The sequence below is a fragment of the Cyprinodon tularosa genome, unplaced genomic scaffold (assembly GCF_016077235.1).
Source record: "Cyprinodon tularosa strain WSP-4 unplaced genomic scaffold, ASM1607723v1 ctg406, whole genome shotgun sequence".
NCBI classification, from domain to species: domain Eukaryota; kingdom Metazoa; phylum Chordata; class Actinopteri; order Cyprinodontiformes; family Cyprinodontidae; genus Cyprinodon; species Cyprinodon tularosa.
Genome location: NW_024039126.1, coordinates 326,841 through 354,057, shown reverse-complemented (window position 1 = coordinate 354,057; position 27,217 = coordinate 326,841). Strand labels below are relative to the sequence as shown.

Sequence of the window (27,217 nt, the reverse complement as noted above, 5' to 3'; positions counted from 1 at the left end):
GAGGTCGAGAGGGTTGCCGGGATGGAGAGGGTGCTGGGGTGGAGAGGGGTGCCGGGATGGAGAGGGTGCCTGGGTGGAGAGGGGTGCCGGGGAATGGAGAGGGATGCTGAGGTCGAGAGGGTTGCCGGGATGGAGAGGGTGCTGGGGTGGAGAGGGGTGCCGGGATGGAGAGGGTGCCTGGGTGGAGAGGGGTGCTGAGGTCGAGAGGGGTGCTGAGGTCGAGAGGGGTGCTGGAGTGGAGAGGGGTGCTGGGGTGGAGAGGGGTGCTGGGGTCGAGAGGGGTGCTGGGATGGAGAGGGGTGCTGGGGTCGAGAGGGGTGCTGGGATGGAGATGGTGCTGGGGTGGAGAGGGGTGCTGGGGTGGAGAGGGGTGCTGAGGTCAAGAGGGGTGCTGAGGTCGAGAGGGATGCTGGGGTGGAGAGGGGTGCTGGGGTGGAGAGGGGTGCTGGAGTGGAGAGGGGTGCTGGGGTGGAGAGGGGTGCTGGGGTGGAGAGGGGTGCTGGGGTCGAGAGGGGTGCTGGGATGGAGAGGGGTGCTGGGGTGGAGAGGGGTGCCGGGATGGAGAGGGTCCCTGGGTGGAGAGGGGTGCCGGGATGGAGAGGGTGCCTGGGTGGAGAGGGGTGCTGAGGTCGAGAGGGGTGCTGAGGTCGAGAGGGGTGCTGGAGTGGAGAGGGGTGCTGGGGTGGAGAGGGGTGCTGGGGTCGAGAGGGGTGCTGGGATGGAGAGGGGTGCTGGGGTCGAGAGGGGTGCTGGGATGGAGATGGTGCTGGGGTGGAGAGGGGTGCTGGGGTGGAGAGGGGTGCTGAGGTCAAGAGGGGTGCTGAGGTCGAGAGGGATGCTGGGGTGGAGAGGGGTGCTGGGGTGGAGAGGGGTGCTGGAGTGGAGAGGGGTGCTGGGGTGGAGAGGGGTGCTGGGGTGGAGAGGGGTGCTGGGGTCGAGAGGGGTGCTGGGATGGAGAGGGGTGCTGGGGTGGAGAGGGGTGCCGGGATGGAGAGGGTCCCTGGGTGGAGAGGGGTGCTGGGGTGGAGAGGGGTGCTGAGGTCGAGAGGGGTGCTGGGGTGGAGAGGGGTGCTGGGGTGGAGAGGGGTGCTGGGGTGGAGAGGGGTGCTGGGATGGAGAGGGGTGCTGGGGTGGAGAGGGGTGCCGGGATGGAGAGGGTCCCTGGGTGGAGAGGGGTGCCGGGATGGAGAGGGGTGCTGGGGTCGAGAGGGGTGCTGGGATGGAGAGGGGTGCTGGGGTGGAGAGGGGTGCTGGGATGGAGAGGGTGCCTGGGTGTAGAGGGGTGCCGGGATGGAGAGGGGTGCTGGGGTCGAGAGGGGGTGCTGGGATGGAGAGGGGTGCTGGAGTGGAGAGGGGTGCTGGGGTGGAGAGGGGTGCTGAGGTCGAGAGGGGTGCTGAGGTCAATAGGGGTGCTGGAGTGGAGAGGGGTGCTGGGATGGAGAGGGGTGCTGGGGTGGAGAGGGGTGCTGAGGTCGAGAGGGGTGCTGGGGTGGAGAGGGGTGCTGGGGGTCGAGAGGGGTGCTGGGATGGAGAGGGTGCTGGGGTGGAGAGGGGTGCTGGGGTGGAGAGGGGTGCTGAGGTCGAGAGGGGTGCTGAGGTCGAGAGGGGTGCTGGGGTGGAGAGGGGTGCTGAGGTCGAGAGGGGTGCTGAGGTCGAGAGGGGTGCTGAGGTCGAGAGGGGTGCTGGGATGGAGAGGGGTGCTGGGGTGGAGAGGGGTGCTGGGATGGAGAGGGTGCCTGGGTGTAGAGGGGTGCCGGGATGGAGAGGGGTGCTGGGGTCGAGAGGGGTGCTGGGATGGAGAGGGGTGCTGGAGTGGAGAGGGGTGCTGAGGTCGAGAGGGGTGCTGGAGTGGAGAGGGGTGCTGGGGTGGAGAAGGGCGCACTGTGAGACACTCTGTTCTAGCCCGAAGGAGGCGCTGTGAGGCACTCTGTCCTGAATTGAAGGAGGAGCTTTGTGGCGTACTGTCCTAACCTGAGGGAGGCACTGTGGGGCGCTCTGTTCTAGCCTGAAGGAGGTGCTGTGGGGCACTATCTTCTAACCTGAGGGAGGCGCTATGGGGCGCTCTGTTCTAGCCTGAAGGAGGTGCTGTGGGGCACTATCTTCTAACCTGAGGGAGGCGCTATGGGGCGCTCTGTTCTAGCCTGAAGGAGGCGCTGTGGGGCGCTCTGTTCTAGCCTGAAGGAGGCGCTGTGTGGCACTCTGTCCTAACCTGGGGGAGGCGCTGTGGGGCGCTCTGTTCTAGCCTGAAGGAGGCGCTGTGTGGCACTCTGTCCTAACCTGAGGGAGGCGCTGTGGGGCGCTCTATTCTAGCCTGAAGGAGGTGCTGTGGGGCACTATCTTCTAACCTGAGGGAGGCGCTATGGGGCGCTATCTTCTAACCTGAGGGAGGCGCTATGGGGCGCTCTGTTCTAGCCTGAAGGAGGCGCTGTGTGGCACTCTGTCCTAACCTGGGGGAGGCGCTGTGGGGCGCTCTGTTCTAGCCTGAAGGAGGCGCTGTGTGGCACTCTGTCCTAACCTGAGGGAGTTGCTGTGGGGCACTATCTTCTAACCTGAGGGAGGCGCTGTGGGGCACTCTGTCCTAACCTGAAGGAGGCGCTGTGTGGCACTCTGTCCTAACCTGAGGGAGTTGCTGTGGGGCACTTTCTTCCAATGTGAGGGAGGTGTTGTGGGGCAGTAACGTCTAACATGATCAAAGTTGTTGCCTCTTTGGTAGAGGTTGTCATAGAAGCTCCAATCATCAGGCTGTACTTAATTTTCTTCTTTTCTATGGATTAAAAGATGCAGCAGGTCTTCCTGATTTTTGCCACTGTTTTCACTCAGAAATCACCGGAGCAAGTCAACAGATTGTCATTGGGTGAATTCTGCCGACAGCCTGTGATTGCAGCGGGTTGAGCGCACCTTGAGCTCATAATAACATTGGACAAAGCTGTGGTATATGAAAGTGATGGGCAGCGCCAGAAGCACTATGCCGCTCACCACACAGACTCCACCAAGAACCCTTCCTGCCACCGTGACTGGATACATGTCGCCATATCCCACTGTGGTCATGGAGATAATGACCCACCAACATGCAGCCGGGATGCTGGCATAGTCCTGGTTTCCACCCTCCAGATCCAACCCGTGCTCCAGAAGCTGCGCCATCGCACTGAAGATCGCCATGGCAACACAAATGAAAACGAGAAGCATCACCATTTCACGGTAGCAGCGGCGCAGTGTCAGGCCCAGAGTCTGTAGGCCCAGGAAGTGACGGGCCAGCTTTATCACCCAGAAGATCCGCATCATCCGCAACACGCGCAGCAGGACCCCAGCCCTCTGCAGCTGTGAGTTCTCGCCTGTCAGCATCGTCATGGTAACAGAGATGTAGTAGGGCATGATAGCCAGCAGGTCGATGATGTTGAGAGGACGGCAAACAAACTCACATTTATCTTGGGACACAAGGAAACGTATCAGACATTCCATCGAGAACCAGGCAATACAAACGGCCTCTATGATCCTGCAGAGGGGACAACCAACCAGAGACAAGACCAAACAGAGAGAACGGTCAGAGAGATCAATCAGTGCTAAGCTAACCTAGCCTAAGCTAACCTAACCTAACGATTCACTGATCCACAGAATCACTGATTTACTGTCCCAGAAACATGTAGTGTTAAATTAGCTGGTACTGACTCTTTACCGTACCCATTATTTATCTATGAAATAAAAGCTTTATTGTGACTGAGTTTTTTTATGTGTCTTAAAGCGGATTTAAAGTTCCCGTATGATGCAAAATCCACATTATATAATTTCTTGTTACAGTCATATGTCTCCTGTGTATGAGATTCACCCATGATCCCCCCAACTGCCTTCCTCCACCTCTTAGCTGTTTGTTCAAAATGCTCTGCTTGAAAATCATTCCCCTGATGATGTCATCAGGGGCATGGAAAGCTCATCAGAGATTTTTGGTAAAGCCTTTGCGTAATCTGAGAGGAATTTTCCTGCACATACGGAAAAAAACGTGCTCTAATATTTTTATTTTTAAATGTAGCATAATGTGGGACCTTTTAACTGCGCCCTGATTAGAGGACCTTGATCTTCTAACAAAAGAGGAAAGCTGTAAGAATAGTCATCAAAGATGAGATTAAATGGTTTGATGACAGCTGAAAGAGAGCACCAATCATGAAAGCTTAACAAGTTCCAGGGGAGGGAACCAGTCTTAGAAGGGATGCAAAATGGACACATCAGAGAGAAGGAAATAATACATTGTTATGATGTGGCCCACTACAGGTGAGAGGGAATGACTTGTGGTTCCTACTTTGGTACCATCTGAGGTCAACATTAGACCTGTTTCTTTCATAGTGTTCCAGCTGGTAGAAACTTAATGGGAGTTTGTTTACTAGCTTAAACATTAAAGGAATAGTACACCCAAAACATGATTAGCCTTCATTTTCTACTCACCCCCATGCTGAACAACACTCTGGAGTACTTTTTTGATATCTCAAATGCATCTGGAGATCTGGGAGGCTTCTTGCTGTCTGCTGACATTCAAATAATGGAGGTCTATGGCGCCCGAGGCAGAAAGGTCCATAAAAGTCCACAAAAAACATGTCAATATTCCTCCATACTGCTCGTCCAATGTATTCCAAGTGTCCTGAGTGGGTAGCGTCCATAATTTACTCGAAACGAAGTCATTTAGAATGTTTTTAGAGCATAAACAGTAGTGTATAGGATTTCCTGAAAGCGCGCGCCTGTGAGTTCAGGACGCTACGGAAACCGCGGCAGACCAAACCAGATGAAAGTGCGCATTCAGCTCGGCAAAGAACTCATGCTCTTCCTCAACACTGAAGTCCTCAGACATTTTTCTTTCGTTGTTTCTTTCTTTGCACAGGTAAACAGCACATTTCTTCTTCTACGCTTGCATTATCGGCAGAGCAGACGCTGAATACGCACTTTCATCTGGTTTGGTCTGCCGCGGTTTCCGTAGACTCGTGAACGCGCTTTCAGGAAATCCTATACACTACTGTTTATGCTCTAAAAACATTCTAAATGACTTCGTTTCGAGTAAATTATGGACGCTACCCACTCAGGACACTTGGAATACATTGGACGAGTAGTATGGAGGAATATTGACACGTTTTTTGTGGACTTTTATGGACCTTTCTGCCTCGGGCGCCATAGACCTCCATTATTTGAATGTCAGCAGACAGCAAGAAGCCTCCCAGATCTCCAGATGCATTTGAGATATCAAAAAAGTACTCCAGAGTGTTGTTCAGCATGGGGGTGAGTAGAAAATGAAGGCTAATCATGTTTTGGGTGTACTATTCCTTTAATATTAGGAATGCACAGCGCTGAAGCTGGGAACATCTTCAGGACCAGGGTGCCTCCGTGGGACCTTGTGGTAGACAGAGGAAGACTAGCAGGTGAACCAGAGAAGCTGCTGTCCTGTAGGTCCAATATGCTGTTGGAAACTGTTATCCTCTTCAGGGAGTACCACCCAGACAGCAGAGGTAAAGTGAGAGAAGCTCAGGAGTAGCAGAGAGCTGTGCGGAGAGAGGAGAAAAGGTCTCTGATTGGTTGAACTAACCTAGATCGTCAGCAAACAGACATCCTCAGGCTACTGGCTTGTTTGACTTGTCTAATGAAAAAGGGTGTGGCCCCAGGTGGGGCCATTTAAGAGGCCTAGAGTAATTAATCAGTCCTATTTGACCAACCAATTCTTGGAGATCAACGCTTGTTAGCTTTAGCATTCTTAGACCTGGTTGATTTGAGCTGTAACCCTACATAAAGATGACATCACTCGATCCAGGTATGTCCTTTGCATGGCTTCGCTTCTGAATGCATCTCTGCATAGAGATGACCCTCTGGTTCCAGCCGTTTTGTTTGGTGTAAACACAGCATGGACATGCTGGTGACTGGGCAGGTCCAGGATGGGTGTTACCTGTGCTTCTCCATGGTCTCTGTGCCTCTCCAGTCCGGTAAGGTGCTGGCACACAGCATTCCAATGGAGACAACGACAAACAGGACGGAAACCGAGGCGAGCAGCCGAGCCAGCAGTGACGACGTGGGTTCCTCAAACGTCCTCCTCAGGGTCTCCATCCAGCAACTCTGAGCTACCTCCTCCAGGCCTCTCTGCTCCGTCTCGGGGAAGAAGTGGACGAAGCCGTCTGACAGGCGGTCATCCAGACGGCGCTGGCAGCAGGGCTGTAGGTCAGAGCTCTCCAGGCCCCAGTACAGCATCTCATTGTAGAAGGAGAGCTCGCACATTTGTGGCACGAAGCGCAGCCTCCCATGTTGGATGTAGAGCATGATGAAATTAAAAGCCTCAGAGTGGCGGTCAAAGAAGAACTCGTTCCTGTCTCGATCGTAGTCGTCACAGAGCTCCAGCAGTTCACGCTCTGACCCACAGCGTTGCAGCCGACTGAGTCTGCTGAGAGGAAGGCGCTTCATCAGCTCTGCTGGGACGGAGAACCTGCGGCCGCCAACGTTCAGGATGCACAGCTGGCTGCTGAACTTCATCTTCACCAAAAAAAATTCCTGCAGCAATGGTTTCAGGCAGACTTGGTTCCGCAGCAGACGGACTGCCTCCAGAATCCAGGGGTTCAACTCAGCCAGAGAGATCTTTGCTGAAGAATCCAGAAACTGCTCTGACCGTCACGTCTTATCATGGAAAACTTCCAGCAGAGCAGAGGCAACAGCAGCAGATCTGCGTCTGGGTGATTAGGAGCAGTGACCTGTTTCCACAGAAGCTATGCTGACAGGAAGTGGAGGCAAGGAGACGATGAATGGAGCAGATTTTCCCCAAATACTCTCAGACCTTTGCTCTGTTTCCTTGGTGGGTTGAATCTGAGAGTGGAGAGCAGCAGCAGACACTTCTGCTCCTCTTTGTCCTCCTTCTGAGGGAGAAGAGGAAGATCAGGAGAACCTGAGGGAGTAAAGCCAGCCTGGAGTCCATAAAAGTCCTTCTGTGATCCCCTCTTCATCTCTGCCGTTCCTCTTCCTCAGATCTGCTCCACTTATCAACCAATCATCTGCTTCATTTATTAACCAATCATCTGCTTAAGGGATCATCAAAGGCTCACATCAAAAGAGATTTCATAATGTCACTAATAAGAGCAGGACAGAGGAAACAGCGTCCTCTGCTGGCGACTCCTAAGAGCTGCTCCCAACATGATGAACTAATGAAGGCAGAGGGACACCCTGAAGGAGTCCATGAGGAGGACACTGAGGGACAGACTGAATGAGAAAGGAGTCCATGAGGAGAACCCTCGCCCATCCAGCGTAGGGAGAACCTTGACCAACATGACGATGACCCACTCTTTCTGTGAGCAGGCGAGCACAGCCTGTGTGTGTGAGGGAAATCTTATTAGTTTAAAAAATAACAATAATGACCATTATTTGCTCACATTGTCATTGATTCTTTGTAGGCTTTTTTGTTCCATTTAGATTTTTAATGTTAGTGTAATGTAAAAAATGTTATGGCTCAAAATGTTCATGTTTTACTATGAGTTTTAAGCACCTTAGTGGACCACAAGGGAAAAAAGAAAAAGTTGGAAAAAAATAAAATAAAAATTGTAACTCCGCCATAGTGTCTCTTTATGGTTAATTTTTCCAATCCCGGGTAAAGGAGGAGGGTAAGTATTATTATAAAATAAACATTAATAAAAAAATAGGTTAACAGGAGTCTTGGCCAGAAGATCAGAGATTCTGAGAAGTATCAAAAGAAAATCCAGGATGGTGTCAGGAAGCAGATCCAGGTTTGATCAACAGGCAGAAGTCAAGCAAACAGATCAGAACGGGAACCGGCAGGCTCAGAGGTCCAGAGGCAGGACGGGTCAGGAAAGGGTAATCAGAAACCCTAACATAATGCTGAAAAACTCTCCCCACATCCTTGAGAACAAGCTGGCACTGATAACTGGAAAGCAGGCAGGTTAAATAGAAGCAGGAGCAGGTGGATTAGATAAACGGTAATGAGATAACAGGCAGAGTTATATAGCTGAATGAAACAAATAATCCAGCCTGTCATCAGCACCGAATGCATGGCAGTTAAATAATTTGTATCATGTTGAAAAAAAGCTTATTTTAAATTATAACTTAACTTCCAATGTGCATCACATTATTTTTTTGCCAGATCTGTTTGCTACTTTTTTCTTATTTATTACTTTTGATCTATTTGTCTGCTTTAAATATGATTCTATTTAAGGTCTTACCCGCGACCTTTAAGAATGAATGCTTTATAATTACCTTTTAAACTAATTTTCTAAACACATTTCTATTAACTTTTCAGGGTAATTTCAATGCTGAGACTTCAGGATGACAGATGGAGACAGCAGATGAGCTCAAGACAGGAAGAAGGCCGGCTGGTTGATCCACTGTTGTCATGTGATCAAACCAGCAGTGAAATGATGATGAAGCATTCAGACATAAAGAAGCAAAACAAACAGAGAAGTTGCTGTTGCTGTTTTCCCACAGAATCTTGCTAACTGACCCTTTATTGGCCTCAGGTGTTGGGAGGGGGCGGAGCCTGAACACAGCCAGAAAACAAGCACCGTCTCACAGGAAGTGATGTCAGACCCGTCTGAGGCAGAGGCAGAGGGAGGAAGTAGCTGATCTGTTTTCACCGGAAACACTCAAATGGAGGTGAGAAAGATGCTGCCGCTGCTGCTCGCTGCTGCTGCTCTGGGTGAGTTCTGGTTCTGGTTCTAGTAAACTGACACAGTGCAAAGCTCAGGTAATGGTTCCTGCTTGGTTGGGGGGGTCCAATCTAAGTTGGTTTCTCTCATGGCAGCCAGAAGGGCTGAACTCTGACCTTTGAACCTCCAGAGAAATCCTCCCTCAGTTAATTTCTGTCCAGTTAATTCATGTCTTTCTCCAGAACTGGTTCTGATCCAGGTTCTGACCTTTCTTCCAGCTGATCCACTAAAACAAGAACTGGTTATGATCCAGGTTCTGACCTTTCATCCAACTGGTTCTGAACCAGAACTGGTTCTGATCCAGGTTCTGACCTTTCTTCCAGCTGATCCACTAAAACAAGAACTGGTTATGATCCAGGTTCTGACCTTTCATCCAACTGGTTCTGAACCAGAACTGGTTCTGATCCAGGTTCTGACCTTTCTTCCAGCTGATCCACTAAAACAAGAACTGGTTATGATCCAGGTTCTGACCTTTCTTCCAGCTGATCCACTAAAACAAGAACTGGTTATGATCCAGGTTCTGACCTTTCATCCAGCTGGTTCTGAACCAGAACTGTTTCTGATCCAGGTTCTGACCTTTCATCCAACTGGTTCTGACCCAGAACTGGTTCTGATCCAGGTTCTGACCTTTCATCCAGCTGGTTCTGAACCAGAACTGGTTCTGATCCAGGTTCTGACCTTTCTTCCAGCTGATCCACTAAAACAAGAACTGTTTCTGATCCAGGTTCTGACCTTTCATCCAACTGGTTCTGAGCCAGAACTGGTTCTAAACCAGAACTGTTTCTGATCCAGGTTCTGACCTTTCATCCAACTGGTTCTGACCCAGAACTGTTTCTGATCCAGGTTCTGACCTTTCATCCAGCTGGTTCTGACCCAGAACTGTTTCTGATCCAGGTTCTGACCTTTCATCCAACTGGTTCTGACCCAGAACTGGTTCTGATCCAGGTTCTGACCTTTCATCCAACTGGTTCTGAACCAGAACTGGTTCTGATCCAGGTTCTGACCTTTCATCCAGCTGGTTCTGACCCAGAACTGGTTCTGATCCAGGTTCTGACCTTTCATCCAGCTGGTTCTGAACCAGAACTGGTTCTGATCCAGGTTCTGACCTTTCATCCAGCTGGTTCTGACCCAGAACTGGTTCTGATCCAGGTTCTGACCTTTCATCCAGCTGGTTCTGAACCAGAACTGGTTCTGATCCAGGTTCTGACCTTTCATCCAACTGGTTCTGACCCAGAACTGGTTCTGATCCAGGTTCTGACCTTTCATCCAACTGGTTCTGACCCAGAACTGTTTCTGATCCAGGTTCTGACCTTTCATCCTCCAACTGGTTCTGACCCAGAACTGTTTCTGATCCAGGTTCTGACCTTTCATCCAACTGGTTCTGACCCAGAACTGTTTCTGATCCAGGTTCTGACCTTTCATCCAACTGGTTCTGACCCAGAACTGGTTCTGATCCAGGTTCTGACCTTTCATCCAACTGGTTCTGACCCAGAACTGGTTCTGATCCAGGTTCTGACCTTTCATCCTCCAACTGGTTCTGACCCAGAACTGTTTCTGATCCAGGTTCTGACCTTTCATCCAAATGGTTCTGACCCAGAACTGTTTCTGATCCAGGTTCTGACCTTTCATCCAACTGGTTCTGACCCAGAACTGTTTCTGATCCAGGTTCTGACCTTTCATCCAACTGGTTCTGACCCAGAACTGGTTCTGATCCAGGTTCTGACCTTTCATCCAACTGGTTCTGACCCAGAACTGTTTCTGATCCAGGTTCTGACCTTTCATCCAACTGGTTCTGACCCAGAACTGGTTCTGATCCAGGTTCTGACCTTTCATCCAACTGGTTCTGACCCAGAACTGTTTCTGATCCAGGTTCTGACCTTTCATCCAACTGGTTCTGACCCAGAACTGGTTCTGATCCAGGTTCTGACCTTTCATCCAACTGGTTCTGACCCAGAACTGGTTCTGATCCAGGTTCTGACCTTTCATCCTCCAACTGGTTCTTTACCAGAACTGATTCTGATCTGCTATGGAGAGCTGTTTCATTCAAAATAAATAAATGTTACTATTGATAAATTGTCAATGAGTAAAAATAAAATAAAACAACATAAATGTAAAAATGATTTTTAGCTTATTTTATTTTATCATATTTCAAGATTTTCTGTTTATTCAAAATGTATTAAATTTAAAAAATGCAAAATTTATTTCTTTATTATTTAACTAGTATTATATAAAACTTCCCTCCTCATATAGACATCCGTCCATCCATCATCCATCCATCCATCCATCCATCCATCCATCCATCCATCCATCCATCCATCCATCCATCCATCCATCCATCCATCCATCCATCCATCATCCGTCCATCCATCCATCCATCCATCCATCCATCCATCCATCCATCATCCATCCATCCATCCATCCATCCATCCATCGTCCATCCATCCATCCATCCATCGTCCGTCCATCCATCCATCCATCCATCCATCCATCATCCATCCATCCATCCATCCATCATCCATCCATCGTCCGTCCATCCATCCATTCTCCATCATGCTTACCCCAGCTTGGGTTGCGGGGGGTGCTGGTGTCTATCTCCAGCCGTCTACGGTCGAGAGGCGGGGTCCATCCTGGACAGGTCTCCAGTGCATCGCAGGGCAACACAGAGACAAACAACCACTCACACCTAAGGAGAATCTAGAGAAGCCAATTAACCTAACAGTCATGTTTTTGGACTGTGGGAGGAAGCTGGAGTACCTGGAGAGAACCCTTGCATGCTCCGGGAGAACATGCAGACATGCAGAAAGACCCATGGCTGGGAATCAAACCCAGAACAGTCCTGCTGCAAGCGAGAGTGGTACCCACTGCAGCCCCTAATTTAGAAATAAGAACATGAAATAAAAGGAGCTTACAAATAAAAAAAGTTAAAAAATAAAAATCAATAAATACGTAACATAGCTGTACAAAAAAGTGTCACAAAATAATCCATTATGACAGAAAGAAATAATAAAATAAATGAAATTATTTTTTAATCTACACTACATAAAAAAAATCCTTAAATGTAATTGAATAAAATAATTAGATTTTTTAGTTTTATTTCATCAGGATATTAATATATTTGATAGAATATTTATCTATACTGAATCCACCAGAAGCTCACTTGTTCAGGCTAGGACCAGTGAAACCAGTGAATGAACCAGCAGCTCGCTGGCTAAAAACGTAACTTTAAGGGCCCCTGTCTAGAACTTCATTTGGATGGGATTAAACTGATTTCAGATAATAAAGTAAAAAATCTTGGTGTTGTTTTTGATCAGGACCTGTCATTTAAATCCCAGATCAAAGAGGTTTCTAGAATGTCCTTCTTTCATCTGAGGAATATTGCAAAAATGAGCAATCTCCTGTCCAGGGGTGATGCTGAGAAACTAGTCCATGCATTTGTTACTCCAAGGCTGGACTATTGTAATTCTTTACTATCAGGAAGTCCACAAGCTGTAGTTAAAAGCCTTCAGCTGATCCAAAATGCTGCAGCCAGAGTTCTAATGAAAATGAAAAAGAGAGATCACATCTCTCCTATCCTGGCTTCTCTTCATTGGCTTCCTGTTAAATCCAGAATAGAATTTAAAATCCTCCTTCTCACATATAAAGCCTTAAATGGCCAAGCTCCATCTGATATCAGAGATCTGATTGTTCCTTATGTTCCTAACAGAGCACTTCGCTCTCAATCTGCAGGTTTACTAGTGGTTCCTAGAATTTCTAAAAGTAGAATGGGAGGCAGATCTTTTAGTTCTCAGGCTCCTCTCCTGTGGAACCAACTACCAGTTTTAGTCCGTGAGGCAGACACCCTGTCTACTTTTAAGGCTAGGCTTAAAACTTTCCTTTTTGATAAAGCTTCTAGTTAGAGTGGCTCAGGTTATCCTGAGCTATCTCTATAGTTCTGCTGCTATAGGCTTAGACTGCTGGAGGACATAGGGACCCCTTTTTCATCATTCTGCTTCATTCTATCTCTATTCTCCCACTCTGCAGAATCTGTTAGTTCAATCTCTAACGTTCTGCTCTCTCTGCTTTTTCTCACAGTAGCTTCATCTGGTCTGTTCCTGTTTGGCTGTGACTCCATCCTGGAGAGAAATATCAGCTGTGCTGCTGCCATCAACACCTTTGTTTCTAGATGTTGGAGCTTGGCCTGTTTTCCAGTGTAGTCCTGTTTCTCTGACTGTGACTGAGTGGATGTGCTCTCTTCATCCTCTGACATGGGAGCTGGCTCGGAGCTCGTCTGCCTGGCTGTGTGTTTCCTGGACGGGGCCGCCTGTGGAGCTGGTTGACAGTCGCCTTTTGTATCTATGCTTCTTTTTCTATGTCTGCTTCTGTCTTTTTGAACCCCAGTGGGCCTCAGCAGATGGCCGCTCACACTGAGCCTGGTTCTGCTGGAGGTTTCTTCCTGTTCAAAGGGAGTTTTTCCTCTCCACTGTCGCTACAAGCATGCTTAGTGTGAGGGATTGCTGAAGAGTCAATGAGTCGATGCAATCAGCTGGTTTTCCTTAGATAGAAAACTTTGAATGAATCTGACTGGATGATCTGGTTGAACTGTAAAGTTCCTTGACATGACTTGTGTTGTGAATCGGCGCTATATAAATAAACTGAATTGCATTGAAATGTAACTCAGGTGGTTCCTGTGGGTTCCTGTCTCCCTGCAGCTGGTGCGGCAGCAGGAAGCTATCATGGCGTCTCCATGCCAGGATCTCCATCCAACATCAGCAGGAATGACGCCGCTCTGCAGCAGGTGGTCCTCACCGCCGCTGCTGACTTCAACAAGCGGTCCAACGATGCCTTCCTGTTCAAACCTTCGGCCATAAGCACAGCGCAGCGACAGGTACCTCTCACCTCATTGGTCGCTATGGTGACGCACAGCACGACTCTTTCTTATTAAGTCAGTGATTACAATAAGAAGACGGTGTTTCTCTGATTCCATGTTATGAACTATGTTGATAAATCCGAGTGAGGATAAAAGACAACATGGTTTACATTTGAACGATGTTTGGTTGAAAAGGGAAACTAAAAGCCGCCATTTTTAGACAGTTGAACGTCTATTATTAGACTAAAGTTGGACAAAAAAATCAGACTGACCAAATAAAGGCCCATTTTGAACAACTAGGATGTCGCTAAAGGATATCGCTTTGGCACACTGGCAGGTGTGCATGGCTTTCATCAGGTAATCTGAGGGATTAAATCCCACCCAGGCCCTCTGTTGTCTACATTCCCACACGGAAAGTGTCTTTATTGGGAGGGGTGGTCTCATGGTTAGGACATAGAGCCTAGGATCCAGAGGTTATGAGTTCGAGCCCCACTCCCAAAACCCCACACTGCTCCCCGGACGCTGCAAAATGGCAGCCCACTGCACCCCAAGGAGATGGGTTAAATGCAGAGAGGGAATTTCTCTATTATGAGATGAATAAAGTTCAGTTATTATTTATTATTCTGGACTAAATCTAGACTGACAGAGGTTTAACAAAGCAGGTTTACTAAAAGCTCTGACTTTTCTGTTTCACAGAGTTTCCTCATCCTGTTTCTGTTGCCATAGTAACATCCTTCCAGAGCTAATCTGGTCAGCAGCAGGTTTCCTTCAGTAAACTGAGAGTTCTCTGTCTCTGCTCTCCTTATAGCCAATCACACTCTTTTTTTTTTTTTCCTGATTTAGTCAGATTTTTGTTGTAGTTTTATGCATTAAAAAAAATAAATAATTCACTAAGTCCGTTAGACAGATCAGGTTTTAAAAACAAACAGTTAATGTCCGTTTGACAAGGATCTTATTAAAGAATGATCGGCATTAATTCACGGAGAATTAAATATTTATAGGGAGAGGATTCTACAACTCAGTGACAGGATAGGAGATTACTGGATTTTGTTTTGTTTAATATGAGCGAGATTTTTGTATATTTATACAAAATGACATTTCGATAAATACAGGTTTAACATTCAGTGAGCAGCTTACAACAGTGAAATGAACATTTCCATTTATAAAGTGCAGCAGTGATCAGAAGAAAAAGGTGCAAATGCACCATATGAATTGATCAATTCATTTATTTATTTCGCTGGGACAAAAGGAATTACTCTAAGATTGAATTCACTGGATGATACCAACCTACTGAGCCTACTGGCCCAATCTGAAGCCGTTCTATGGGACTGATAGCCGCTAATAACGACCATTTATTGGGACGATAACATCGGAAACGCTGCAGCAAACAGCCACTGATTTACTGAGTAAAAGAGACTGAATCAACATGAGGAGGAACCCATGAGATGATGAACAGGTTCTATTTATTAGAATAACGTCTTTATTCTTCATCTTCACCTGCTGACAGATGATTTCACCTAAATAGATCCACTGATCTACGACCAAACTGTTTCAGGTGGTCAAAGGGATCCGGTACATTGTGGATTTCCAGATTTCCAGAACGGTCTGTCCTAAACGGGATCCCATCCAGGACCTGTCCAAGTGCGACTTGCAGCCTCAGGGCCTTCTGCACCAGGTGAGTTCTGACCAGCAAATTGAGCTGGAGGTCTCTGAGGTCCCGTAAGATGTTCTCTGCTTTGTCTTCCAGACGTTCCGCTGCCACCTGGACCTCTGGCTGATCCCTTGGAAGCATCGCCATGAAACTCTGGAGCTGCTCTGCAAACCCTGAACCATAGAAGCATCAGCAGCATCTGACCCAGAGCGCTTCTGTTGGACTACTGCTCTTCATTTGAATAAAAGTATTGGCTTTAAAACCTTCACCCCCTCAGTTCCTCTGATCTACTCAGAACCTTTGATGGTTCATCCTCGGCCCACTTAATAAATAAACCAGAACACAGCAGCTTTGTTTTCCTTATTATTTTGTTGATGCTCATGTTTTTCATGACAATAATGAAAACTGACGAGCTAAACGTGGATCTTTGATGATGAAAGCCTCTCTGCCTCACTTCCTCGCTGCCTCCTCACAGCCTCACTGCCTCCTCACTTCCTCGCTGCCTCCTCACTTCCTTGCTTCCTCCTTACTGCCTCGCTGCCTCCTCACAGCCTCGCTGCCTCCTCACAGCCTCGCTGCCTCCTCACAGCCTCGCTGCCTCCTCACAGCCTCGCTGCCTCACTTCCTCGCTGCCTCCTCACTTCCTTCTCATTTCCTAGCTGCCTCCTCACTTCCTCGCTGCCTCCTCACTTCCTTCTCATTTCCTAGCTTCCTCCTCACTTCCTCGCTGCCTCCTCACTTCCTCGCTGCCTCCTCACAGCCTCGCTGCCTCCTCACTTCCTCGCTGCCTCCTCACTTCCTTCTCATTTCCTAGCTTCCTCCTCACTTCCTCGCTGCCTCCTCACTTCCTCGCTGCCTCCTCACAGCCTCGCTGCCTCACTTCCTTGTTGCCTCCTCACAGCCTCGCTGCCTCACTTCCTTGTTGCCTCCTCACAGCCTCGCTGCCTCCTCACAACCTCGCTGCCTCCTCACAGCCTCGCTGCCTCCTCACAACCTCGCTGCCTCCTCACAGCCTCGCTGCCTTCTCACAGCCTTGCTGCCTCACTTCCTCGCTGCCTTCTCACAGCCTTGCTGCCTCACTTCCTCGCTGCCTTCTCACAGCCTTGCTGCCTCACTTCCTTGCTGGATCCTCACAGCCTTGCTGCATCCTCACAGCCTTGCTGCCTCCTCACAACCTGGCTGCCTCCTCACTTCCTCCTCACAGCCTCGCTGCGTCCTCACAACCTCGCTGCCTCCTCACAGCCTTGCTGCCTCACTTCCTCCTCACAGCCTCGCTGCGTCCTCACAACCTCGCTGCCTCCTCACTTCCTCGCTGCCTCCTCACAGCCTTGCTGCCTCACTTCCTCTCTGCCTCCTCACAGCCTCGCTGCCTCCTCACAGCCTCGCTGCCTCCTCACTTCCTCGCTGCCTCACTTCCTCGCTGCCTCCTCACTTCCTCGCTGCCTCACTTCCTCGCTGCCTCCTCACAGCCTCGCTGCCTCCACGCCGTTACTCCTCCTCTTACCATTTTTGATCAGCGTTTCTTTTGCGTTTTGCCTTTTCCTTTCTTTTTGAACGCATCATCTCTGATATCAAACTCTGTACCTACGCATTTCCTTGCTGCCTGACAGCTGTTTGATGCCTCTGCTGCACTAACCCTGAACTAAGCAATAAATCCATCTATAGCCGATGATCCTATAGTATAGTCTGTAGACTAACATTAGTCTCAGACTGACTGGAAGACATTGACCGAGTTAGCCACTGACATTGGCTCTAATGTTAGAAAGTAGAAAGGAGAGGAAATAGAAAGTCATTCACTGGGAAATGTTAATGTAGTAAATCTTTATTAGATTGATGATGCTGTGTTTGTCGTATTTCTCGTTTGAAAAAGTCATGAGCTGAAATATGTTGCATGTTATATTGAGGGGAAAAAAGCAACTAAAACATGATTAAAGGCTAATGAGCAGACACAGTATAAAGTATACGGCATCGTTCACAATCTGCAAACAGACAAATACTACAGCATTAACAGCCATATACTTGTAATTCAGTCCTGATGTGAAATCTTGAAATCATACGCTGATATGCTCAGCTCAAGAGCACGTTGGCACACTATGGCTGTTAGTCACAGCTGGTACAGGAAGCAGGGGCTGGGGTTCTTCTTCTTTCACCATTTCTTACTCATTCTACTTTCCTAATTCTCTGTCTTCCTTTATCTTATCGTCTGCTTCTTCCCTCTGGTTCACACAATCACACGGTTTGATGCTACCTGCGTCTAGGTATAACTATTTATTCAGAGTCATGTACTTTTCATCTTCCCACTCACACCTATGGTGAATGTAAGGTTTGTGACATGGAATGACCATGGAGCTGGCACCAGAGAGAAACAGCTGAAGATTTTTAACCGGCTTAAAAGATTAAATGCAGATGTTGTTTTATTGCAAGAAACTCATAAATCAGCGGCAACTATAAGTAATGAAAATAGAGCATAAAATTAGTCTTTACGCAGATGATGTATTACTTTATCTCCAGCACTCAAACACTTGCCTCCCTCAAGTGATTAGTTTACTAGAATCTTTCTCAAAAGTCTCAGAATCCTTCAGGTTTATAATTGCAATCAGGAAATATCAAATATTTGGGAATTACTCTGTCATCTAAACTAGCTGAGTTACCAAAACTCAACCACATCCCTCTTTTAAAAAAAATAGAAGAGGACCTAGAAAGATGGAAATGGCTTCCGATCTCCCTTATGGGTCGGGTAGCATCAATTAAAATGATGGTCCTACCCAGAATTAACTACCTATTTTCAATTATCCCAAATAAACCATAAACCGAATGGTTTAAATCTCTAGATTCTTCCATCTCTGAATTTCTTTGGAAGGACTTAAAGACACTACAGAAAACTAAAGACAGAGGGGGACTAGATTGACCTAACTTCCAACACTACTTAGCAAATATATTACAAAACATCTCTAAATGGATAAAACATAATCCCTTAGATGAGCCCTGGATAGACACAGAACAGGAAATATGCAGTAATATAATAATCTCAGATTTGCCGTTTATTAGCTCTAAGATCAAACGGCAGCCTGTTTTAAAAATATTAACATCAGATCTTCCCTGACAGCATGGTGGGAATTTCCTAAAATAACGAACTCATCACTTATCCCGTGCAGTCGTACACCCATCTGGAATAACCCGGACATTCTACAAAACAATAATGAGATAAACTTTCCGTACTGGAAGAATAAGAACTGGACTTTTCTTACATTTGCTAGATTAAATTTGCAGTATGGCATTAACAAAAATAAATTCTTAGAATATGAGCAAATCAAAGCTATAATTAGAAATTAATTTAAGCATATTGATGGAGGTTTAATAATTCCAGCTAATATATCAGAGTTTCTAGAGTTAACCCCCCCCAAACTACTGTCTAAACTATACAGGACGCTGTCTAAACTGGATGATACAATATCTCTTCCTATGACTAAATGGGAGGAGGATTTATCAGTCAGCTTTGAACAAAACATTTGGACTCAGATATGTCTAAGAACTTTTAACATGACTAGAATCCCCAATTTACAATTAATACAATACAAAATCCTCCACAGAGTGCACTATACAGGTCAAAGATTATTCAAGATGAATATCTGTCCACGGGCAATCATCTTGATAATTATTTTCATGCGTTATGGTTATGCACGCCGGTTCAGACGTTCTGGGTACAGCTATGTAAGGATCTATCAATGTGCCTGGGTTGTAAAAACACACTTTGAGGGAAGCTCTATGGAAAAAAAAATCAGTTTGCATGGTTTTTACTGCGTTATGTATCGCAAAGAAAACTATCGTCATTAATTGGAAAAGTCAGGATAAACTCAGCATCAATCAGTACAAAGATCATATTAATGTTGAGACAGAATCTGCATCCCCATCAGACCGATCTCTCAGTTATCAGTTAATGTATTAATTTAGCATTGATTGATCTTATGTTCAGCTAACTGTTAATTGATAAGCAGCCATTTTCCTAATAAGGAAATATATTTGTTTCGTCTCTTGCTGACTCTTAAAGGAATAGTACACCCAAAACATGATTAGCCTTCATTTTCTACTCACCCCCATGCTGAACAACACTCTGGAGTACTTTTTTGATATCTCAAATGCATCTGGAGATCTCGGAGGCTTCTTGCTGTCTGCTGACATTCAAATAATGGAGGTCTATGGCGCCCGAGGCAGAAAGGTCCATAAAAGTCCACAAAAAACGTGTCAATATTCCTCCATACTGCTCGTCCAATGTATTCCAAGTGTCCTGAGTGGGTAGCGTCCATAATTTACTCGAAACAAAGTCATTTAGAATGTTTTTAGAGCATAAACAGTAGTGTATAGGATTTCCTGAAAGCGCGTTCACGAGTCTACGGAAACCGCGGCAGACCAAACCAGCGCATTCAGCTCGGCAAAGAACTCATGCTCTTCCTCAACACTGAAGTCCTCAGACATTTTTCTTTTGTTGTTTCTTTCTTTGCACAGCTAAACAGCACATTTCTTTTTCTACGCTTGCATTATCGGCAGAGCAGACGCTGAATGCGCACTTTCATCTGGGTTGGTCTGCCGCGGTTTCCGTAGACTCGTGAACGCGCTTTCAGGAAATCCTATACACTACTGTTTATGCTCTAAAAACATTCTAAATGACTTTGTTTCGAGTAAATTATGGACGCTACCCACTCAGGACACTTGGAATACATTGGACGAGCAGTATGGAGGAATATTGACACGTTTTTTGTGGACTTTTATGGACCTTTCTGCCTCGGGCGCCATAGACCTCCATTATTTGAATGTCAGCAGACAGCAAGAAGCCTCCCAGATCTCCAGATGCATTTGAGATATCAAAAAAGTACTCCAGAGTGTTGTTCAGCATGGGGGTGAGTAGAAAATGAAGGCTAATCATGTTTTGGGCGCTCGGAGTGGGGTGCCTGGTGGGTCTGACCCCGGGGTCTGTAAACCCCATCAGGGCAGGGCTTGAGACGCCTCGGGGGGTCCTACGTCGGCCCCTCGGATGGGGGCCCCGGTAGGGCATCAGGGCTTGGGGTTCTTTCGGTAGGGCTGCTTGGGGTCTGGGCCGGTGTACAGCCGGATGTCCGGCCCTGCCGGTGCCTCTGGTGTGCTGGGGGGCCTCGGGTCCTGTTGGGCTTGGGGGGAGGGACATTAACACCTTATGGCAGATGCTTACCCCTTCAGGGGTTTGCACTCTGCTAGTGGGGGAAGGGGAGGGAGGGGGAATGATCTCGGCCTGGATGTCTTGTGTGGCGAGTGGTTTGAATGTTATGTGGGGGGGGTCAGGTCTGGCTCCCCATCTAATGTCTGCAGACCTGTATTACAGGCATAGCCTAACAAAAACCTCAACGACCCCCCATTCCAAGGGGGGGGACCCGTTCATCCGTTTCTATTTGCATGTTTTCTAAACTAAAACCAGGCTTTGTTGGGCTGCTGGATTAAAACCTGGAACTAAACGCTATTCCTGACATTTTGGATTGAAAAATCTTCCTGGATGGAAGAGAAACGTCTTCAAACTTGGAAACAAAGTCCAGAGGATTGTTTATTAATGAAACTATTTTTCCAGACTAGCTAGGACTCTGTCCCAGTAACCATGGCAACGCTGAGACTCATTAAAGGAACCCACTGGTAATGAAAAGTCTGTCAGTTCTGTTTGCAGACAGAAGCTGCAGCCTTCTAGGTGATACGGTTCTGGACGGGGGCCGCCGGGACCCGGGTTCAGGTAGGAACCAGCATGTGTTGTTCACCATGGAGGAGCGGGCGACGCTCCGGTTCAGCAGCGCCTCCATCAGGCTGGCCGTTTACATCCGTTTCTGGTCAGAACCCCCCACCCCACCCTCCCCCCCAAACATCAGACCCTGAAGCTGCTTTCTTTGCTTTTATTGGACTGTTAACAACAGAGGCCCCACCCCCTGCTCTGATTGGTCCGTATGATCGGGACCAGCTGGTGCAGCCTGGCCTCAGGCTACTGGGAACCAGTCCAAAGGCTTCAACAGAACCTCAGAGTCTGTGTCTCTTCTAGTCGTCCCTGTTGGTGTCGGTTCTGGTCCGGATCCCAGCCTAAGCTTTCTGCAGGTCCAACACGGCGATGTAGGGAGAGCGGAAGGAGCCCACGTACAGCTTCCCATCATGCTCGTGGGCCTCGCTGGCGTAGGCCGCCACCAGGCCGCCGGCATCATGGAAGCTGCGGCTGCAGACGCCGCCATCATGGAGCTCCGCCACCAGGCTGTACCGAGGAACGAACTTCATCAGAACATCCTGACTGAAGAGCTGCGGGGGGGCAGAGGTCAGAGGTCAGCAGCTTGTAGCTTCTGTCAAACAGGCTGTTCCTCAGTCTTTCGCAGTTCACAAGATGAGAACAGACCAAACCCGCTGGTGTTGTTCCCTCCCTCTTTACCCAGCATGCACCATGTCTGCAGCCAGGGCTAACGTTAGCCTGTCCGCGGCACACAGGGCTAAAGTTAGCCTGTCTGCGGCACACAGGGCTAACGTTAGCCTGTCCGCGGCACACAGGGCTAACGTTAGCCTGTCCGCGGCACACAGGGCTAACGTTAGCCTGTCCGCGGCACACAGGGCTAACGTTAGCCTGTCCGCGGCACACAGGGCTAACGTTAGCCCGTCCGCAGCACACATGGCTAACGTTGGCCCGTCGCGGCACACATGTCTAACGTTGGCCCGTCCGCGGCACACATGGCTAACGTTGGCCCGTCCGCAGCACACATGGCTAACGTTGGCCCGTCCGCGGTACCCAGGGCTAATGTTGGCCCGTCCGTGGCACACATGGCTAACGTTGGCCCGTCCGCGGCACCCAGTGACAACGTTAGCCTGTCTGCGGCACCCAGGGCAGACGTTGGCCCAACCGTGGCACCCAGGGCTAACGTTGGCCCGTCCGCAGCACACATGGCTAACGTTGGCCCATCCGCGGTACCCAGGGCTAACGTTAGCCCGTCCGCAGCACACATGACTAACGTTGGCCCGTCCTTGGCACACATGGCTAACGTTGGCCCGTCCGCGGCACCCAGGGCTAACGTTAGCCCGTCCGCGGCACCCAGGGCTAACTTTAGCCCGTCCACGGCACACAGGGCTAACGTTATCCGCGGCACCCTGGGCACGTTAGCCTATTCGCAGCAACCACATTTGCTCTCTGTTCTCACAGAGGCAACTCTGCTGTGTTCAGGTCAAAGGTCACACTAAACACCTCACCTTGAAAATAAACTTCTTGATCCAGGGTCTCTGGGACAGGAAGTCCAGCATGGAGAAGCCGGGGTTGGGTCTGACGGCAGCCATGGTCACCCAGTAGCCTCCGGTGGAGCTCGGACGGACGTTGTCTGGGAAGCCTGGCAGGTTGTCCACAAACGTGTCCATTCCCCCTTTGTTGAGTCCAGCAACATGGACCCTGGAGAGAGGACAGAGTCAGACCTGTCTGACCTGCAGACAGACCGGGTGCTGGGGCAGGGTACCTGCGGATCCGGGCCATGGTGGTCTCTGCAACCAGAACCGACTCTTCATTGGGCAGAAGCTGGATGCCGTTTGGAAATCGGAGGTTCTCCATGACGACTGACAGCTCTTTGGTCTCTGCGTCGTACTCCAACACCCTGAAGGAGACAAAAACAGGCTTTTATTTTCCCTGGTTTGCAGTTCCAGTCCAGGAGTGGCCAGACGGGTCCTACCGGCCATCAGCCGTGGCCTCCATGATGAGTTGCAGGTAGTCTCTACGCTGCCACCTGCTGCTGGAGTCGGTGAAGTACACCTTCTTCCCGTCCTGGGTCACTGTCAGGTCGTTGATGAAGGACAGCTTCCTGCCAGCGACCACCTGACCCCCCGACACCAACCGGGTGGCAGCTCCTGCAGAGAAAACTGCTGAGCTCCAACAGGAAGGCAGCAGGTGGAAGGAGGCGTGGCCAGAGGGAGCTCACCTGTGGTGGGGTTGACCTCGAACAGCCCCAGGTAGGCGTCGGCTACAAAGAGAGTCCCGTTGGGTCCGACTCGGATCCCCAGAGGCCTCCCACAGGTGGGCTCGTCTTCTCTGGAGCCTGCAGAAGGTCAGACAGCCACAAAAAGGCTTTAGCCAATCAGAGCCCTGCTCAGAGCCGATGGCATCAGCCACAGTTTGAGGCGAAAAATTGAAAACATCTTAAAAGGACCTCGGACCTCCATCTGCCACGTCTGACTGGGTGTGACCCGACTGAATGCCCATCAGAACCCTCAGTGCGTCAAGTAGCGCGTCTAAAGGTTAGCATGCTATCAGAACCCGCCGTGGGAGGAGCTATGGGCTGCAACCGTCAGAGCTAATCAGTTCATGATCGGAGAGGAAAAGGTTGGCGACAGAAGATTGACACGGAAACAGATCCGAGTCGATCTGATCGGCTCCGAGTCTCTGGCAGCTTCCTGTTCCCCAGCTAACGAGTTGATCGCTAAATTAGTTCAGGATTATTTGGATAATCAAAGAATTTCTCCCAGCGGCTGCTGCTCCTTTATTTTGACCAGCGATGAAAACTTAACGTCATCATCATCATCATCATCATCATCATCAGCTGAGCTTTGGCCTTCTGGATGAACCCTGATGCACTTTGCTCCCAACTCATCATGGAAAACTAAAGGTCAGGATTCCCTTATGGCTCCTAAATGGCCCCATGTCAACAGGAGGAGCAGCAGGAGGAGCAGCAGCAGGAGGAGCAGCAGCAGGAGGAGCAGCAGCAGGAGGAGCAGCAGGAGGAGCAGCAGCAGGAGGAGGAGCAGCAGGACGATGCATCTCACCATCACGCATGTGCATTCAGACACGGGAAGCTTCAGCGTGAAGGAACATTTCAGAGCAATGCACGTAAAAACGCACGCTGCAGAGGAACGCTGCTGAACCAACGAATAATGCTGAACGTACGCTGCTGAACGAATGTACCCTGCTGAACGAATGTACGCTGCTGAACGAACGTACGCTGCTGAACGAATGTACGCTGCTGAACGGACGCTGCTGAACGTACGAACCCTGCAGAACCCACACTGCTGAACGAAACCAAACTGATCCTACCGCATGGCAGCCTGCCGAGCCTAGTCACCGTGACGACTCTCCGTCCGATCAGCTTCAGGATTTTCCCGTCCGCCGTTCCAGTGAAGAGGACGTCTGCAGAAAGACAAACAGACTCAGTTCTGGTTCCTCTGGAATCCACTGGTGAGGATGAGGATGATGATGAAGGCAGAGCTGACCCCCGATGTTGGCGATGGATTCTGGTCCAAGGATCTGGTCTTCATAGAGTCTCTGGGCCTCTCGCAGCTTCTGGTTGGGCTCCCAGCAGCCCTTCATCAGAGGCGGATCCTTCAGACTTCAGCGGCAGGAATGGCCAGGAGGGGGCGGCAGCACGCCGGGTCATGGAAGGAAAGAGATGAGGGTCAATCTGCAGGGCTGATAGTCCAGGAAATAAAAACCACAGGTCAGCGATTACCCAGCAGACCATCCAGGCTGTCCTGCCGCCGCCACTGGGCGTCGCTGCAGGACGAAGCTGCCCAGTAGGCGCATGGTTCAGGTTCTGGTTGGATCCAACTCATTTTTTTAGGAGTTTAACTCCGGTGCAAATGTTTAAAATGGAGCTTTAACAAGCCTAGCAGATGGTTCTGGTTCTGGTTGTCTGCAGCCTGTAGGTCCAACAACTGGACCTCTGAGGTCCATGGAGAAACTCCAGGACTGTTCTGATGACACATGACTGCGTCCCCAGGTTCACCACCAATCACATCGCTTGCTCACCTTTTACATCATGTCTCTCCTACACTTTTAACATTTTGATCAATAGAACTGTTCATTTCACTGATGGAAACTTATTTATATTGAAGTTCAACAGTAAAGATTATTTAAGTCAAACTGATGGAACAGCTGGACCTCTGAGGTCCATCCTGACGGAGGGTTAGAGTCCCAGCAGGATTTGGTTCTTTAAGGCAGGAACAAAACCTTCGGGCTGTTAAAGGAATAGTACACCCAAAACATGATTAGCCTTCATTTTCTACTCACCCCCATGCTGAACAACACTCTGGAGTACTTTTTTGATATCTCAAATGCATCTGGAGATCTGGGAGGCTTCTTGCTGTCTGCTGACATTCAAATAATGGAGGTCTATGGCGCCCGAGGCAGAAAGGTCCATAAAAGTCCACAAAAAACGTGTCAATATTCCTCCATACTGCTCGTCCAATGTATTCCAAGTGTCCTGAGTGGGTAGCGTCCAGAATTTACTCGAAACGAAGTCATTTAGAATGTTTTTAGAGCATAAACAGTAGTGTATAGGATTTCCTGAAAGCGCGTTCATGACGCTACGGAAACCGCGGCAGACCAAACCAGATGAAAGTGCGCATTCAGCGTCTGCTCTGCCGATAATGCAAGCGTAGAAGAAGAAATGTGCTGTTTACCTGTGCAAAGAAAGAAACAACGAAAGAAAAATGTCTGAGGACTTCAGTGTTGAGGAAGAGCATGAGTTCTTTGCCGAGCTGAATGCGCACTTTCATCTGGGTTGGTCTGCCGCGGTTTCCGTAGACTCGTGAACGCGCTTTGAGGAAATCCTATACACTACTGTTTATGCTCTAAAAGCATTCTAAATGACTTCATTTCGAGTAAATTCTGGATGCTACCCACTCAGGACACTTGGATTACATTGGACGAGCAGTATGGAGGAATATTGACACGTTTTTTGTGGACTTTTATGGACCTTTCTGCCTCGGGCGCCATAGACCTCCATTATTTGAATGTCAGCAGACAGCAAGAAGCCTCCCAGATCTCCAGATGCATTTGAGATATCAAAAAAGTACTCCAGAGTGTTGTTCAGCATGGGGGTGAGTAGAAAATGAAGGCTAATCATGTTTTGGGTGTACTATTCCTTTAAGAACATCAAGGTAGATCAATGTTTGGTTGCCCCACTCTGAGGTGGACCTACCTGAAGACCTCAGGGTGGATGGGAGACTCCAGGATGAGGATGATGACGAGCAGAGGAAGGAGCAGGAAGCCCCCCAGGGACAGCAGGGTCACCTTGAACACCTTCCCACTGTAGGAGCTGCCAGGGGAGACAGAGCTGCGTTAGATGGTGAACTGGTTCTGCCTGAGGTTCCTCAGGGTGAACAGGTTCTGCCTGAGGTTAACCCAGAAACCTGTGGTCTAATAAGAAGGTCAAAGGTCACCACAGAGGCGGTCGGATTTCTGCCTCTGATGGATCTGTTTTTATTTGGGATTAAATAATCCAATAATCTGTGATGTCATCGGATTATAGGCCCACCTGCCTGGTCAGGACCTTCAAGGTTCTGGAGGTTCAGAATCTGGTTTCTGGTTCGGCTCCTGTCTGTTTTTACTGTTTTCATTTCAGAACCAGTTAGTTCTGGTTCCCAGGTCGGATCCGTTCTTTCCTGAACCGGATCTTCTCCGGGAATCAGAACCTGCAGGCAGGAGAACGTTCTCCAGAACTGTTGCCTGTTCTAGCAGCAGAACCAGGACCAGCGGCCCCGGTCTGGTCCGGTCCGGTTCTCACCTGGACCCTTTGAGTCTCCGCTCCGGAAGTTCCTCTGTGATCACGTGAGCTCGGTGCAGCCGCCGGAAGCGGACTCCTGCGGTCTCGTTCATGTTGGGCTGGACTCGGTTCGGCTTCAGTCAGTGGTCTGGACCAGCGGCTGTTGACACCTAGAAGAAGAAGAAGAAGAACCTCTTCTTCTTCTGTGGTTTATAGCTGCGCTCATTTCCGCCTCCTGCTGGAGCAGCGGAGTACTGCAGTACTACCAGTAATCATCTACTAAAGTAAAAGTAAAGTATTCAAGAACATTTTGTTATATCAGAACATTTCAGTCTAATTTTCATTTTAAAGAATCTTTAGAAATCTCTTGATTGCTGCATAGAACCACATACTCTAGATTCTACACCACCTGGAAAGAAGTTCAGCGTTAAAATGACACAAAAACATAAGGACAGAAATGTTATTATTTCTTATTAAAAATCAAACCAATGAGAAAAGAGTCCAGATTCTCCTCATTCTTTCTCTATAGAATAGAGGATTAAGGTTGAATTAA

General features: G+C 48.8%; 3 protein-coding genes across 3 annotated transcripts; 1 reads left to right on the top strand and 2 right to left on the bottom strand.

The window, feature by feature from the left end:
- Nucleotides 1–2,522: 2,522 nt before the first annotated feature.
- On the bottom strand, nucleotides 2,523–7,150 carry LOC119791929 (potassium voltage-gated channel subfamily G member 3-like). Its single transcript, XM_038298319.1, has 2 exons — nucleotides 5,915–7,150; nucleotides 2,523–3,493 (listed from the first exon to the last, which is right to left on the bottom strand). The coding sequence occupies exons 1-2, from the start codon at nucleotides 6,490–6,492 to the stop codon at nucleotides 2,848–2,850; spliced, it is 1,224 nt and encodes a 407-aa protein (XP_038154247.1). The 5' UTR covers nucleotides 6,493–7,150; the 3' UTR covers nucleotides 2,523–2,847.
- Nucleotides 7,151–8,521: 1,371 nt separating this feature from the next.
- LOC119791935 (cystatin-F) lies at nucleotides 8,522–15,511 on the top strand. The gene is made up of 4 exons (XM_038298328.1): nucleotides 8,522–8,656; nucleotides 13,355–13,530; nucleotides 15,068–15,187; nucleotides 15,260–15,511. The coding sequence occupies exons 1-4, from the start codon at nucleotides 8,608–8,610 to the stop codon at nucleotides 15,338–15,340; spliced, it is 426 nt and encodes a 141-aa protein (XP_038154256.1). The 5' UTR covers nucleotides 8,522–8,607; the 3' UTR covers nucleotides 15,341–15,511.
- Nucleotides 15,512–20,714: 5,203 nt separating this feature from the next.
- LOC119791933 (adipocyte plasma membrane associated protein) lies at nucleotides 20,715–26,861 on the bottom strand. Its single transcript, XM_038298325.1, has 9 exons — nucleotides 26,686–26,861; nucleotides 26,101–26,217; nucleotides 24,392–24,507; nucleotides 24,216–24,308; nucleotides 23,107–23,223; nucleotides 22,861–23,035; nucleotides 22,651–22,785; nucleotides 22,394–22,586; nucleotides 20,715–21,460 (listed from the first exon to the last, which is right to left on the bottom strand). The coding sequence occupies exons 1-9, from the start codon at nucleotides 26,775–26,777 to the stop codon at nucleotides 21,251–21,253; spliced, it is 1,248 nt and encodes a 415-aa protein (XP_038154253.1). The 5' UTR covers nucleotides 26,778–26,861; the 3' UTR covers nucleotides 20,715–21,250.
- Nucleotides 26,862–27,217: the final 356 nt, after the last annotated feature.

Bases quoted from the DNA above. Each gene is read 5' to 3' on its own strand.
- LOC119791929 (XM_038298319.1), bottom strand. From the start codon at position 6,492: ATGAAGTTCAGCAGCCAGCTGTGCATCCTGAACGTTGGCGGCCGCAGG. The intron at 3,494-5,914 runs GTAACACCCATC...TCCCCTCTGCAG, and splicing joins GAGACCATGGAGAAGCACAG to GATCATAGAGGCCGTTTGTA.
- LOC119791935 (XM_038298328.1), top strand. From the start codon at position 8,608: ATGGAGGTGAGAAAGATGCTGCCGCTGCTGCTCGCTGCTGCTGCTCTG. The intron at 8,657-13,354 runs GTGAGTTCTGGT...GTCTCCCTGCAG, and splicing joins GCTCGCTGCTGCTGCTCTGG to CTGGTGCGGCAGCAGGAAGC. The intron at 15,188-15,259 runs GTGAGTTCTGAC...TTTGTCTTCCAG, and splicing joins CTCAGGGCCTTCTGCACCAG to ACGTTCCGCTGCCACCTGGA.
- LOC119791933 (XM_038298325.1), bottom strand. From the start codon at position 26,777: ATGAACGAGACCGCAGGAGTCCGCTTCCGGCGGCTGCACCGAGCTCAC. The intron at 24,309-24,391 runs GTCAGCTCTGCC...GTCTTTCTGCAG, and splicing joins ATCCATCGCCAACATCGGGG to ACGTCCTCTTCACTGGAACG. The intron at 21,461-22,393 runs GTGAGGTGTTTA...GCCCCCCCGCAG, and splicing joins TCAAGAAGTTTATTTTCAAG to CTCTTCAGTCAGGATGTTCT.